A 15,173-nucleotide genomic window follows, 5' to 3' on the forward strand; every position below is an offset into this window, starting at 1 on the left:
TGTATGTTATCCCAGTAGAAGTTGTTAATTTTTTTGGTTTAACCTGCTGCTATAAGACATTAATTTGTTTGGCTATTATGCTTGATAACGTTGACTGAAACTAATCTGTCAGTATGCTTAAAAAAAACACATGTGACGTTGTTGTAAACAAGCTCCCCCTGTGGAGCCTGTTGGTAGTGCAGACGTTGGCGTATACATATGAGAACAAGATCAACACTTTTCCTCAAAGTGTTATAACTGAAATGGAATACCGTTTTTAATCAATTAACATGTACTTTTAGCTGCCATTGGTTTAACTTATGCCGAACCGCGTGTATCCCTGCCTTTTATCTTCGCTGCCTAGCCATGGATTCTTGATCCTCAGTTGTTTTAAAATAGGTGAATTCATATAGTTTTGTATGAAGGTCGTGTCTGTGTTTCAAACGCGTTCTTCGTGAGGAATCCTGATTGTCCAGCATGTTCTGCCAATCTCTTAACTCTCTCCTTTATATATTTGCCATACCTGTACCGTACTGTATTGCACAATGCCATTTACTGCACACTTTACTGTAGTGTTTACTTTATCAACTTATTTTTTTTTTGTACTTGACTCGTAGTTTATCTTGGCACTTTGCTGATAATGGTGTTTTTCTTTCCTATAAGCTCTTTTTTTTTTAAAAAAACTGGCTGGTGAGTTACTTTGTTTGCCTTCGACGATAGATTAAATCGTAATTATTCGTTCATTGCTAATCCCTTGCATTTGTTTGGGAATCGCAAGGGAGAGAGAGGTAGGATTTCGTTTGTCTTATGCAAAGTATTCCCTAATGCTACTCTGTATAACATTAAATAATAATTACACTACATGACTCCGTGAATGCCTTTTCGGTTTATATCTTCACTCTTGAGATATATTATAATTGTTTATTATTAAGGATCTTTATTTATAAGATTCAATTACTAACTGATTTTACTTCAATCATTTAGATGTATCACTTTGTATTAGTCTAACGAAAGTATTGCAGTATTCGAATGCTTTAGCAAAATATTGTAATGTCCTTCTAATAACCCATTTAATTGAGAGTGAAGGGAGGGGTGAGCGAGATACAGTATATTAATCTCTGTCAGTCTCTCTCTCGTGAACTCAAAGTACCAGCAGCACTTGCAACTCAGCTGGGTTCATCTGCCATCATTCTGTTCAACGTGTTAAAGTTTACAGCCCGCAAACTGTACGGACTTTAAGAAAAGTACAGAAAACGGAATTATTGAAGACTACTGAAAGGTATTCAGCTGCTTTAGGCACGTGACCCTGTGTCTAAATGTACACCTCGCGTGACGAGTCTGGATTTGGATTTGCTGACAGGCAGGTTTGACTTCCTCTTCTCCGCTGAGCCAGACTCGTCCCGTCTTCACGCCACGGCAGAGACATGATCCACAACCTACCTCATTGTCTGAGAGGATCACCATGGAGCTGAACCTGAAGGCTGGGAGTCCTGGAGGAGGAATGTCAGCCTGGAAGGTGGTGCTGTTGTTGGTCGGGGTGCAGTGTTTACATGTGGTCGCCCTCAAATCGCAGCTCTTCACCCGAGGGGACGCGTTAGATTACTCCTCCAGAAAGGCGGTCGACTATAAAACCTTTTATTTGAACCAGAAGGTGAGTTTTGTGTACATATTTTGCACTTTTATTTCGAGGTTTAAACTGTTGGATACATTGTTTGCATGAACTATATTAACATGCGCTTTGTTTACTTCCACCCCCCCCCCCCATATTGTTTCGTTAAGTCCCCTCTTAAAAGAATAAATATGCATTTTATATTTCGAAATAAGCCTGTGCAAAATCTTGCCAACAAAACCGCCGGCTTTTGTCTTCAAGGTAATTTGAGAGTAACTTAAACCCTTTCACACTTTTTCGCGTATTGTCTGCTAGACAATAGGTACTTCCCGCCGGACTTCCGTTAGGGAGACCTGACCGAGCGTCCCTGGCTCCGAGAGGGTGTTCTGGGGTGGTGTCTCTCATCATCATTGCTCATCGTCGGTTACACCGTTAGCGTTTTCTTGCAGCTGTTATGTGTTTGGTTGGTGCTCAATGTGTGGCTCTTGTGATCATTGCTCTTTCAACAGCATATCTTCTGTCTTGGTTGGTTGGTTGGTGCTCAATGATTGGCTCTTGTGATTGCTATTTCAACAGCAGGTCTTATGTGTTGGTTGGGTTGGTTGGTGCTTAATGTATGGCTCTTGTGATTGCTCTTTCAACAGCAGGTCTTATGTGTTGGTCGATTAATGTGGTTAATGTTTGGCTCTTGTGATGGCTATTTCAGCAGCAGGTCATATGTGTTGGTTTGTTCGGTTGGTGTGGTTAATGTTTGGCTCTTGTGATGGCTATTTCAACAGCAGGTCATACCCCATGTGCTACGGTGAGCGCAGCATCAGTCACCATTCACAAGACAAACAGTCAGCTGACACTAGCTGTCATAGTTAGATATTTTTTGTATCTTAGTCAGTTTCCTGGTTAATTCCCTGTCGTAGACTAGGCCTTAAGTTTACTAAGTCTGACCTTTTGAGAATGTATTGAGTTATTGATATTGTTGCATTATAGTGAAGGGCTTTTAGGCATACTGTAAAGGCCATTTAGAATATAGTATAATTAACATTACCTCAGTATGTGAGTGGGCCCACCTACTTGTAGCTGCCCTGTACTAGTGTAAACCCAACACTGATTGTGGTTACATTTGAATTTCCCCTGTTTTATTAACGCATGTACCTTGTTCTGTCTCTACCTCAAGGTGCATTAACAAACCATCCTTCTGATCCTGGATAACAGTTCACTTCCCCCCCAAAGTTCAATTCATGGCAGGGCCGTTAAAGAAAATACAACTGAGAAGTGAATGCACTTGAAAGACGGTGCACACGATCCTTGATCTAACAACCAATACATTTCAACATGTATGTACTGGCCTTAGGTTATACGGTTTGACGTATTTAGGCTCTCTGTATTGGATACAACTACTAGCCAAAGGGATGTAAGCCACACCTGATGCTATTTAAATAGGGGCACATTGAGACACAAGTGTCCCCCCCCCTTCCTTATCTAGTGTCCGCCCTCTTATCTAGTGTCCGCTATCTGCTACATCCTTCCTGCCTCATCAAGATAGTGATTATGTGGGCTTCAAACACGGCTTCCTCTTACATAGTCCCACATTGTCTCCTGGAGTCTGGTCTGAGCCAGCCAATCAACAAATGAGGATATATTTGTGTTTAAGTGTGCGCCTCATATCTATAATAGGATATATATTCAATGTTAGATTTAGGCCTTCATCTATTACATTTTTACTCATCGATTTCTCTTAAATGTTTCTCATAAATATGTGTGTACTTTGGAGATGTTCTGCTTTGCGTGTCGCAAGAGCTTAGCTATGTTGCAGCTGTTGGGAGGAGGAAATCCTCTGCTCTGCAAATGTCTCCCAGACAATGAATGTAAATCTCTTTCGTGATCCTTTCTGGCAGTCTGTCAACTGTAGGGTGCATCTGCTTGCTCTCTGTGCGGTTCTTGTGCATATTAGAGTTAACGTGGATACTGTAAGGTAGATGTGCAACAAGTCGATTGCTGTCGTCGTGCCTGTAGTGGCCGCAAGGTGGCACTGTCTCGCATGGTGTAGATAGTCGTGTTATTTTTAAGACGATCTCAGTAGCAATATGCAAATTGAGAGGCTTATATGTATTGCAGTTCAGAGATTGATTTTTAAAATATTTTTTTCAAATTATTATTATTGTTTATTGTTGTAGCTGTTTCAACAAGAAAACATTTGCAACAACATTATATAGGTGAAATATGTTTTGGCTTGACTAAAACAAGACAAACAAAAAAACACAACATAACAAAATATATTGATCAATAAATATATTACTTACTTTAACCTTTAGCCAAACTAGAATTGTATTCTGTTGTCTAATTCAAAATCATTTGTTATCTGTTACGACTACAGCATTATGCAGCTGAAAAAAACAAATATAACTGTCGTGCTGCCAAGCGCCGAGGCTCAGAGAGAAATGAAAGAGCACATTCAGGCCCCAGAACGCTTTAGCTGTCATTGGCTCATAAAATCGCCGGCTCTTTTGTGCGGGTTGAGAAGGGGAGCCAGTGGGAACGACAGGGGCACAGAAACAAAACACCCAGTGCGTTTCAGCATTAAAGTTTTGGGTCCGTTTCAAACGACTCTTGGTGAGACTGTAGAGCTGGAGCTGGTTCCGAACGAAGGCTTCCTGGCTCTTCTGAACTCCACCTCTTTCCGTTTGATGGGGAGAAAAGAGAGAATGGACGTGAGGGTCTCTGAGGTTCGGTGAAAAGATTCCCCAGTTTGCCTGATCCCGGAACTAATGGGCCTCTTCTTCCGTCCCGAGTTCTGATGAAACTAATTGAGGCTATAATTACTGCAGTGGCGTTTCCTTTTAGGTTGTGGGTTGAAAAACTGCAGGTTGGCTCAGCGACATGTCCCCGTGGATGAAACCCGACTCAACTCTGACCGTGCTGTGCAACTCGCTTTACAGTCTCACATGGCAGATTATGATGCTTTTGATCAGGATAATTGAAGTATTTGCCCTGTTTTGGCATTTGTTCTGCAGTCTGGTTTGTGTTTCAATGAGTTCCAATAGGATTTCTTATGGGAAACATTGTTCTCAACAGCTAAACGAGAGGGTCGGGTCGGCACCAGTTGTGAGGTTGGAATTCGAACTTCCTCAAATATAGTCTCACAAATCAGATTTTAGTTTAGCATCCATACATTAATATATACAAGCTCAGATCTGGGTGAACGGGAAATTCACTTTTTTATTTCATATTTGTTGCCACCATCAAGGTTACTTGTTAAAATCCCATTCTGAAACTTTCATCCGGTCATGCAAATTATTATTATTTTTTTGATAGAAACTAAATAGGGCCCTAGGCCTAACATCACCTCTTGTCGTTTTTTATATTCAACCCAGGCTCTGTGCTGTCTCCCCCCAAAAGTTCTGATATAACATAGTAGGACTACTTGATCAGAGATTACCTCTAATGCATCAAATCATTTTATGCCAACAATTTTTTGCTAATGGCTACTTACTATAATAAGTACTTACATTGACCGAGGTAATCTTAAAGTGGAGGACAAACCCTGAAAATGTAATATGCTCCCATATGATGAGATGGTCACAGCAGGTGTTTCCTCTGAAGCGTATCTTTCTAATGTCCCAGCTGAAACGATCTGATTGGTTGCACTCTACCTAAATCCTTGAAAAAGATAACCTTACCTACTCCTTAATTACGTGGGTCTCTACATGTCACTCTAAGCCAACTTTGGTTATAAGTGTTTAATGAATTATCAGTCAATACGTTAAATACGATTAAAAAATGCTACCCTATGTGATCACACGTAGATGATCAAAAATACGATTTGTGTCTGTTTTCCAGATTGATCATTTTGGCTTTTTTGAGAATGGCACCTTCAAACAGCGCTACCTGGTGGCCGACCAGCACTGGCATCAGGCAGGGGGGCCCATCCTGTTTTACACCGGGAACGAAGGCGACATCACCTGGTTCTGCAATAATACTGTAACTACTACTCATACTCATGCTACTGCTCATATTGTGCATTCAGATATTTCTTCTGTACTTATGTCTTATACATTTTTACTCTTAATCGTATTTTATAATACTTTGTTTTTTCAAAGGTTTCTCTTTTAAATGCCTGCTTCTCTCCAATATTTTTGGAGACATTTTTTACACATTTCCTGGCTTGTATTAATACAGTGCCGCGTTATATTACTTTCATTGGTCCTCAGTTCTGTTCCATTCTGGCTCTCTCCGTGACTGGTTTAATTGGGTTTGATTTCAGGGCTTCATGTGGCAGGTCGCCGAGGAGCTGGGCGCCATGTTGGTGTTCGCGGAGCACCGTTACTATGGAGACTCCATGCCTTTCGGTCCAGACTCCTACAGTGTAAGTGGTCACATGTTTAAGTTATGTATTTATCAAAGGGTTTGTATGTTACTTATCTCTACTGAAATGATGCCTCAAGGGGATTATTTTAGAGGTTGGAAAATACCGACCTACGGTATAACATTAACAGCAACATTATCATGAAGTGCGTGAATATTTAAACATAAGATCAGGTAAAGGTGATGGTGTTTCGACTCCCAACTGGAAGGTTGTGGGTTCCATCCCCGATAACTGCAGAACTCCTGTTGGCCTCCTAAGACCAAGTGCCCCTAACCAGTACCTAACATAACATATCCCATATGGTGGACGTTTTTATCCAAAGCCGAAATCCTTTCTGCGCCCTAATCTTTTGTTGTGTATCCCCTCCAAGTCGCTTTGGATAAAAGCACCTCCGAAATCTGTTGGGTAGTAAATACCAGTAAATAACAACGCATCACATGATCCACGACTGACCCTCTGTCCCGCCGTCACGCCCCCACAGGACAGCAAGCACCTGAACTACCTGAGCTCGGAGCAGGCCCTGGCCGACTTCGCGGTGCTGATCCGGGAGCTGAAGGGCTCGTGGCCAGGCGCCCGCAGCAGCGCCGTCATCGCCGTGGGCGGGTCCTACGGCGGGATGCTGGCGGCCTGGCTGCGCATGAAGTACCCCAGCGCGGTGGTTGGGTAAGAGGTCACTACTATGGATACCGTAGAGGCTAGGGTGTAAGAGAGGTCACTACTATGGATACCGTAGAGGCTAGGGTGTTCGATCCAACCGAAAGGTGCCGCGTACGATGCCCTATGTACAGTACACACAAGTACTGGTATGTATCCTTGTGTCCTCGTCTAGTACTCACTCTCTCACTCACTCACTCTCTCACTCACTCTCTCACTCTCTCACTCACTCACTCTCTCACTCACTCACTCACTCACTCACTCACTCACTCACTCACTCACTCACTCACTCACTCACTCACTCACTCACTCACTCACTCACTCAGGTTGAAACCCTGTAGGTTGGCTCAGCGACATGTCCCCGTGGATGGATCCCAACTCACCTCTGACTCATCTCTCTCTCTCTCTCTTTCTCTCTTTCTCTCTTTCTCTTTCTTTTTTTTTTTTTTTTTTCACTCTCTCTTCCCCCCTCCCTCCAGAGCTCTAGCAGCTTCAGCCCCTATCTGGCAGTTCCCTGGCATGGTCCCGTGTGGAGACTTCCACCGCATCGTGTCCCAGGACTTCGCCTCCTCCGGGCCCAACTGTGACGTGAACATCAGACGCTCCTGGGGCGCCATCGACAAGATCGCCTCTACAGGTGAGAGAGGGAAGTGCATTCTGGGCAGCCTGGCGGTAGACTGACGGCAGATGGGGGAGTGGGATTAAGTGTGTGTGCGTGCGTGCGTGTGTCTGAGCACATGGACTTGAATTTGGTTTCTGACAGTCTGCCTCCTGTTGCATTGAGCTGAAATTATCGTTGATCGACATGGATTATTATCTTCATATCTACTGTTATGCTGAAAGGTGCACTGCTGTCGAGATAGTTCTCTAACTGGTATTTATTTTCATATAAAACTATTTGGTTATAGTCCTAGGATGAATTATTAAAATCCTTTAAAAATGACTGAACCCTGATTCGAAATGAACAATTTTAAACATCAGTGTTTTTAGTGTTATTACCGGTAATTGTAAGTGTATGATTCTCATTATTTTAAAGTGGCCTGTATTGTTCCTTCCTAGCTGAAGGTCTTGCGTGGCTGTCGGGGACGTTCAGTCTGTGCGCTCCTCTGAAGAGCCGTCCGGACTCTGTGGCCTTCAAGGAGTGGCTGCAGGAGACCTGGGTCAACCTGGCCATGGTGGACTACCCCTATGAGGCCAGCTTCCTGCAGCCCCTGCCCGCCTGGCCCGTACAGGTACGCACCGGCCTCATGTAGCCCCGCCCCCTGGTCCATACAGGTACACACCTGCCTCATATAGCCCCGCCCCCTGGTCCATACAGGTACACACCTGCCTCATATAGCCCCGCCCCCTGGTCCATGCAGGTACACACCAACCTCATGTAGCCCCGCCCCCTGGCCCGTACAGGTACACACCAGCCTCATGTAGCCCCGCCCCCTGGTCCATACAGGTACACACCAGCCTCATATAGCCCCGCCCCCTGGTCCATTCAGGTACACACCAGCCTCATATAGACCCGTCCCCTGGTCAATACAGGTACACACCTGCCTCATATAGCCCCGCCCCCTGGTCCATTCAGGTACACACCAGCCTCATATAGCCCCGCCCCCTGGTCCATTCAGGTACACACCAGCCTCATATAGCCCCGCCCCCTGGACAATACAGGTACACTGCAGTAGAATCAATCAATCAATAAGATGTAAACCTGTGTGTATATATAAGAAAATTTCATTGTGACTCACTCATAAACATTTTCAATCCACTACCCAGTACCCAGTACCCATCCAACTTTTATTAAACTCAAGATATGATCTAGATAGATAGCCTTGCAGCCCATATTAAATGAAACCAAAACTCAACATATCAAAATGTAGGTAAACATCAAACTCAATTTGTGGTTCATTAAGTCACGTTTTCCACGTTTTGGATTTGTCTTTGGTTAATCGGGCGTTTACTCCCGTTGGCCTTGCTCTTTGAGGACAAGCTGTTCATTCAGAGGACTGCCCGTTCAAAGTGTTTGTTGTGGACTCCCAACCTTTAGTCGCCGACGACTGTCAAATTAGCTTCATCAATATTCATCAGGATCTACGTTCCCTTTTTTTAAGGATTTTCTTTAGTAGGGACGCCATGCTGGTCTTCTGTCGGACCAGAAGTCCTTTCATTCGCACGCTCCTTCAGATCTCTGAGGTGTTCCGGTGGCGCGGCCCGTCTCATCGCCAACATCTTGGCCGGGCTCCGGCTCACGAGGGCTCTGCGCGAGACAAAGCTTCCCTCAGCTCTCCTTCCTCTCATTTACATCCAGACGCCAGCCCCTTCTCTCACTCCTCAAAGAAACTATGGAGAGCCCGGATTTACAAAGCCTAAAAGAACCTCTGCAGAACAACCCGCAGAATCGTTATGCGGTGTATGAATGTGTTTCCGTTAAGGGGCGAACAAGTCTAGTGGGTAGGGTGCTTCACTGCCAGCCGAAAGGTTCTTGGGTCAAACACCCGGCTCACTGTAGGCTTCCCTGAGCAAGACGCCCTAACCGCTACTTTGGATGAACTCGGCTTCTGAATGACTTAATAGTAAATAGTACTTAATCCTACCGCATGCGCATTAAATGACAGGACTTTCTCTCCTTCCACCACTCTGTTCTTCTGTAGTCGTTGTCGCCGTTCTTCACTTTACACATCTCTTTTGATATCCCCAAGAGGAACGTGTGTGTGTGTGTGTGTGTGTGTGTGTGTGTGTGTGTGTGTGTGTGTGTGTGTGTGTGTGTGTGTGTGTGTGTGTGTGTGTGTGTGTGTGTGTGTGTGTGTGTGTGTGTGTGTGTGTGTGGCACTAGGTTCCCAGGCACATCACGTGCACCAACCAAGTGCCACTATTGACCCACACCCTCTGTCTCCCAGTCCCCCATCCCTATCCCCCTCCCCCACCCCTCATAATACTCACTACTGTTCACTAACGCGATATAATCCAGTTAGTTTCATTTTATCAATTTCCTCCAAACCCTCTCCCTTGTGTTAGTGCATCCCTTGGGTAAAGAGCGTCTTGTGGTGCAACAGGTTCACGGTGGATGACCATTGTCAGCCATTTTGGAGACTATGGGTCCGGGATCCTTAATGTATACGACCCTATGGGTGGTGTAAGCGGTTTAGGCGAAGGCTGCAAAGAGGAGCTTTTTTTTTTTTTTTTATGACAAAGCTAATGTGATTATGTGAGTGAGTGTGACAATGGGACTATTGAGGGCTTAGAAGGGGAAATCTGTTGGCAGAGATGAATGTATAAGCCTAATCCTCTCTCAAAAGTAGGGAGAAAATGTTTTGGAGCAATTGGAGTTTTTTTTTTTTTCTTCTTCAGAGTATAAATCTTTTACTTGGACACGTCTGTGGCCTAGCCCTCCCCATCCATCCACCCAACCACCCACCACCATCTCCTCCACTACCTCCTCCTCCATCACCACCACCACCTCCTCCTCTATCACCACCACCACCACCACCACCACCACCACCTCCTCCTCCTCCTCCTCTCTCGCCACCCCAGGATGCAGACAAAAGCCCTCCTAGGCTGGGGTGTAAGCGCGGTTCCCCTCCAACGACAAACAAACAGCGCCAGTTTCTCCAGCTGCACAAAGGAGGCAGAACAAGGCCCCGGGCCACGGCAGCCATAACAACAAGTGCTGTAGTGGAGGGGGACACACTGGAGGAATACTGAGTGTTACACAGAAACCAACCACGCCGCGAGGCGGTGGGCCGCGGCCCGGTCGGGGAGGCCGAGGGAGTACCTCCCACGTTCAGAGAGCTGGTGAATCATTTTGGGGTGACTCCTAGGAATGTGCTGCCTTCTGACGGCCAAGTGAGGGCCCATAACTTCTGGTTAGTTCTCCATTCCTGCGATTCTTCACATGCAAATCAGCCCGGCACTGACACTGCTTTACGACTCTGTACGTGGGGACAACAGCCCGTGTGTAGGCGTGGACGCAAACGTGCCTCCATGGGACGCACACACATCCATGTGCAAATGGGTGCACCCGTGGATGCATTCATGCATGTGTGGTGGTTTATTGTAATTCCCTGGGCTAGTGGGTATCAATACATATCAGACGTTGTCATTTTACGAATGGAAGCAGTTGTTGTACATGACCACATTGCTGCTGTGGTTTTTTGAGCCGTATCGTATGGAAACTGTATCTAATAGAACACACATCGGTGTCCACCCACAAGACGGGTGGAAACCGTCTTGCGGATGACTAATATCTTCGTTTTATATAAATAATTGTACTATGTTATACTTCTTTTTTTACAATTCTCTTTTGTAAAAAGTGAGGCTGATGACTAATGTCTTAGTTTTATATAATCCGATACTTATTTTTTTTTACAATTATCTTTTCCATGATTGTATTTTATTGTCTTTTAATGAGTATTGGTTTAATGGTTTTATAATGTGATGCCTGCCCCATGTGAAGCCCTACAAATGGCCTTACGTCTGAGCGGGGGCAGGTGTATATATACACCTGCCTTGCCGTACGATCCAGAGTTGAGTAAATGGAGCGAATGCAGAGCAGCCCGGAGTCCCACAGCACCAGGGCAGCAGAACACATCAACACTGGCTCCTTAATGTCCCCTCTCCAGGCGGTGTGCAGGCATCTCGGGTTTGACTCCTCCGTGTCGGACTACCAGCTGCTCCAGGGGGTGTCTGAGGCCGCCAGGGTGTACTACAACCACACCGGGGCCACCGCGTGCCTCAACACCTCCTCCACGGCCACCGGGAGCCTGGGCTTCCTGGGCTGGTATTACCAGGTACGTCACCTGCAGCCTGGCAGGAGATAACGCCAGCTGGGTTCCTTCCCTCCATGTCCTCAGATGACCCGTGGTCATCCTTGGGGATCGTGTGTGTGTGTGTGTGTGTGTGTGTGTGTGTGTGTGTGTGTGTGTGTGTGTGTGTGTGTGTGTGTGTGTGTGTGTGTGTGTGTGTGTGTGTGTGTGTGTGTGTGTGTGTGTGTGTGTGTGTGTGTGTGTGTGTTTGCGTGTGTGTCCTTTGTTTTGTTTGTTACTTTGGCTTCAAGTAAACCTTTGCTCCTTTCATTGAAAGGTGGCGTTTACTGTTCATTTTCAATGTTGAGGTGAAGCAGGGAGAGAGACCCTGAGTTGGAGTGTGTGGGTGGGAGAGCCAGAGGTAGAGATGTCTGTTGTTATGCAAATCCTTAAGAAGGAAAGGGTGTGTGTGTGTGTGTGTGTGTGTGTGTGTGTGTGTGTGTGTGTGTGTGTGTGTGTGTGTGTGTGTGTGTGTGTGTGTGTGTGTGTGTGTGTGTGTGTGTGTGTGTGTGTGTGTGTGTGTGTGTGTGTGTGTGTCTAAAATTCAGGATAAGTCGCCTGCCTCCAGATTAAAACTAAAAAAAAAAAAAAAAAAATTTAAACTAAAACCAATCCTTGTCTAGTGGAGCTTCCTGGAGGGTTCATCATGTCATGGCCTCCCCAGTCTGAACCATGGCCCATCTCCAACCCCCTGAATCTGACCCCCAGGCGTGCACGGAGATGGTGATGCCTCTGTGCACGGACGGGGTCCAGGACATGTTCGAGCCCCAGGCCTGGGACTTCCAGGCCTTCTCGGACGAGTGCCAGGCCCTGTTCGGGGTGCGCCCGCGGGCGTCCTGGGCTGAGACCCTGTATGGCGGGAAGGACCTCTCTGCCCACAGCAACATCATCTTCAGGTACAAACTAGCGCTGCTGCCCTCCAGGTTCCCAATGCTGGCTTCTGCCTTTCGTAGCTCACTGCAATGGAAGTGAATGCTGGTTTTGAGTATGCATGCATGATTGCGCAAAGATGAATTTCCACAACAGTGGACAGTAAAGATCTCAATCAAGATCTCAATCAATCACCACAGGGAGCATACAGAGGATATTGCATTTACTTCTGATTTTTTAGTTGTGGCTACTCTTTAATCTAGGGTAGGCAATTTGAAGAAACCAGCCAAAGTAACCTTGATTTTAAAACTATCCAACCGAAAAATCCCAAGCCTCTCTCCAAAGCAACTTCCCCAACAAACATTACTAGCTTGCTAGCTTTAGCAATAGGCCTGCCAAGCCTTGTGCAAGACTCCAATCATAGTCAATGTGTGCCCCCGGGTAGGTGAGTCAACAGACCAGGCCACACAATAATTTCTTTAGAACTGAATGAAATGATTGTACAGGCTTATTACAGGCAATTTTGTTATTGCAACAGCTCCAGATATCAGACAGTTATTTGTTTTCTCTGCGCATTTGATTATTGATTGCTGCTTGGATGTAAGAGAATTTCAACAAATATAAGAAAAAAAGGGTTCTAAAATGAATCGTCTCCCCTGGCTTTAATACTAGCTGATGTTGAACTGATTACGGTCAATTGGAAAGCCCGGTTGCAATACTAGCCTCACCCCAGAAGTAGTGCTGCTGGTGGTTGGTTTTTGTGGTAAAGATCTTCTGATTGTGGATAATCCAAAGATGGTTAACATTTGAATAAAGAGGCAAACATACTTGTAACCATTGACATATAAACCTTACCATATCAACAACGGGTTTCGTTGTTTTAATTGTAGAACCAAACATACACGACCATAGTCGTTTAACTAGAGAGAGAAACTTTAGTCAGTCCCTCCAGAAAAACACGATTATGCGATCGCATAATTCAACGCATAATCAGCCAAAGTCTGCATATTCATGCGGGGGTCGCATTTTTCCAAAAATGCCGCAATTTCACGGCATAAATTGCAGATTTCTGCGCAAAATATGCGGGGCTTGCATGATTTCATAATCCCCGCATTTTCGTTGCAAAAAGTCACATATATCTTAGCAGAAAGTTGAAAAATGTTGCGTTTACTTCACACAAGAGCAGCAATTTCCCCCTGTTTCCATGTGAACGTTTTGAAGTGACGTAATAACGCGACCTGAACGTCATCGAAAAGCTGCATTTTTCGCAAGTTCCCGCATTTTCATTGCATAAAATTGCATAAATATGCCGCATATTTCATCGCATTCTTTAAGGAAACGTGCCGCATAATCAAGGATCTTTGGCCGCAACAATCACAAAAAAACGCAGCATTTTTCTGGAGGGACTGTTTAGTAGAACGGCCGTCCTCCATATAAACTTCATGTGTCAGCTGGAGGAACACCTGCGTTCAGTGGGCGAGCGAGAACATAATCTCTCTCTCTCTCTCTCTTTCTTTCTTTCTTTCTTTCTTTCTTTCTTTCTTTCTTTCTTTCTTTCTTTCTTTCTTTCTTTCTTTCTTCCCCCCCCCCCTTCTGTTGAATTTTAGCAACGGTGGCCTCGACCCCTGGTCCGGCGGGGGGGTGACGCGCAACATCTCCGACAGCGTGGTTGCCATAGTGATCCCGCAGGGCGCGCACCACTTGGACCTGCGCTACGACAACGAGCGCGACCCCCCCGCGGTGCGGGGCGCCCGTGCCCTGGAGGTAGACTACTTCAAAGCCTGGGTCCGGCAGGCCCGGAGAGCCCCTTGAACCGGGGTCGCGCGGGGGGGGAGGAGACCCACGGGACGTTCCTCATCGCTGACGAGGTGCTAATCAGCCTATGACAAAGTGAAAGTGAAATTCTTTCTCAGTATTATTTTCACAGTCGTGTCTTTTGGTATTGGTGGTATTTTCTCTTTTCTATCTTTTTTTAATGCCCTTGAAACCTAAGAATGTATCAAATATGCCAAATCTTGTTTTTTAAGTTAGAACTTAAATTTGATGTGTCGTTTTTTTTTATACTCGGTTAAATTTGGGTTGATTCCTGTGGCAAATGAGCAACTGAAAAGAAAAAAACGAGGCCCTTTTAATATGTAAGCTAGTACACATTGTCTTTATATTTGTGTGTTTACATAAATACATATTAGTCAATGTGTGTTTTTCAATCAGGAAAGAATGATTTTAAACGTGTGAACACCAGGAGCGGTTAAAACAGACGGGCCATCTGTTTCAAGCTGGGCTTTAACGCGTATTTGTTCAACCATATGATGATGGGCCTTTTAAAGGGTTCAGGGAGCTTTAATGGCTTGATTACCTCAAAGAGAGGGGACCCTCTCTGCTGTATAAACCTAAGAAGTTAAACAACGTGTTTTCGTGGTGTGACAACCAAACTACATCACAGATTCACATTCCATAAACACACTTAAAAACATTGCACACCTGAAAACAAACATAAGCCCACAGATATGTACTACTCATAAACATGCATTCCGATTGAACCTTTACAACACGATGTCTTGGAGGCCCGGAGATGAATCAGGCGTTATTGTGAAGATCGTTCCTCTTAATAAAAGCGATTACGGCCATTTTTTTTTTTATCTCGCTCAATTTATTTTCCATATCATCCATCAAGACACTTGTTGCCTCTCCTGACGTTCAAGATCAAAGCGGGCGATTCGACTCGCTCACTCTTTTAATAACACGGAGGGGGTTTGGCAACTATTGATTTGAGGAGAACATTATGTCTTTCTCTCGTGCGAGCGTTCGCTTCGGTGGAACCGCTGGCTGCGTGTGAGTTAATAAAAAAACGCTGATGGGAGGAAAGGCAATAAAGAGCCCAGCGGGGAGTGTGTGTGTGTGTGTGTGT

General features: G+C 45.2%; 1 protein-coding gene across 1 annotated transcript; it reads left to right on the forward strand.

The window, feature by feature from the left end:
* The first annotated feature begins 1,116 nt into the window (after positions 1-1,116).
* On the forward strand, positions 1,117-14,903 carry prcp (prolylcarboxypeptidase (angiotensinase C)). The gene is made up of 9 exons (XM_030380790.1): positions 1,117-1,630; positions 5,423-5,563; positions 5,847-5,948; positions 6,430-6,611; positions 7,082-7,239; positions 7,662-7,834; positions 11,213-11,380; positions 12,104-12,291; positions 13,873-14,903. Exons 1-9 carry the CDS (start codon positions 1,442-1,444, stop codon positions 14,075-14,077), a joined length of 1,506 nt encoding a protein of 501 aa, XP_030236650.1. The 5' UTR covers positions 1,117-1,441; the 3' UTR covers positions 14,078-14,903.
* The last annotated feature ends 270 nt before the right edge of the window (positions 14,904-15,173 follow it).

Source organism: Gadus morhua, chromosome 16 (assembly GCF_902167405.1).
Source record: "Gadus morhua chromosome 16, gadMor3.0, whole genome shotgun sequence".
Lineage (NCBI taxonomy): Eukaryota > Metazoa > Chordata > Actinopteri > Gadiformes > Gadidae > Gadus > Gadus morhua.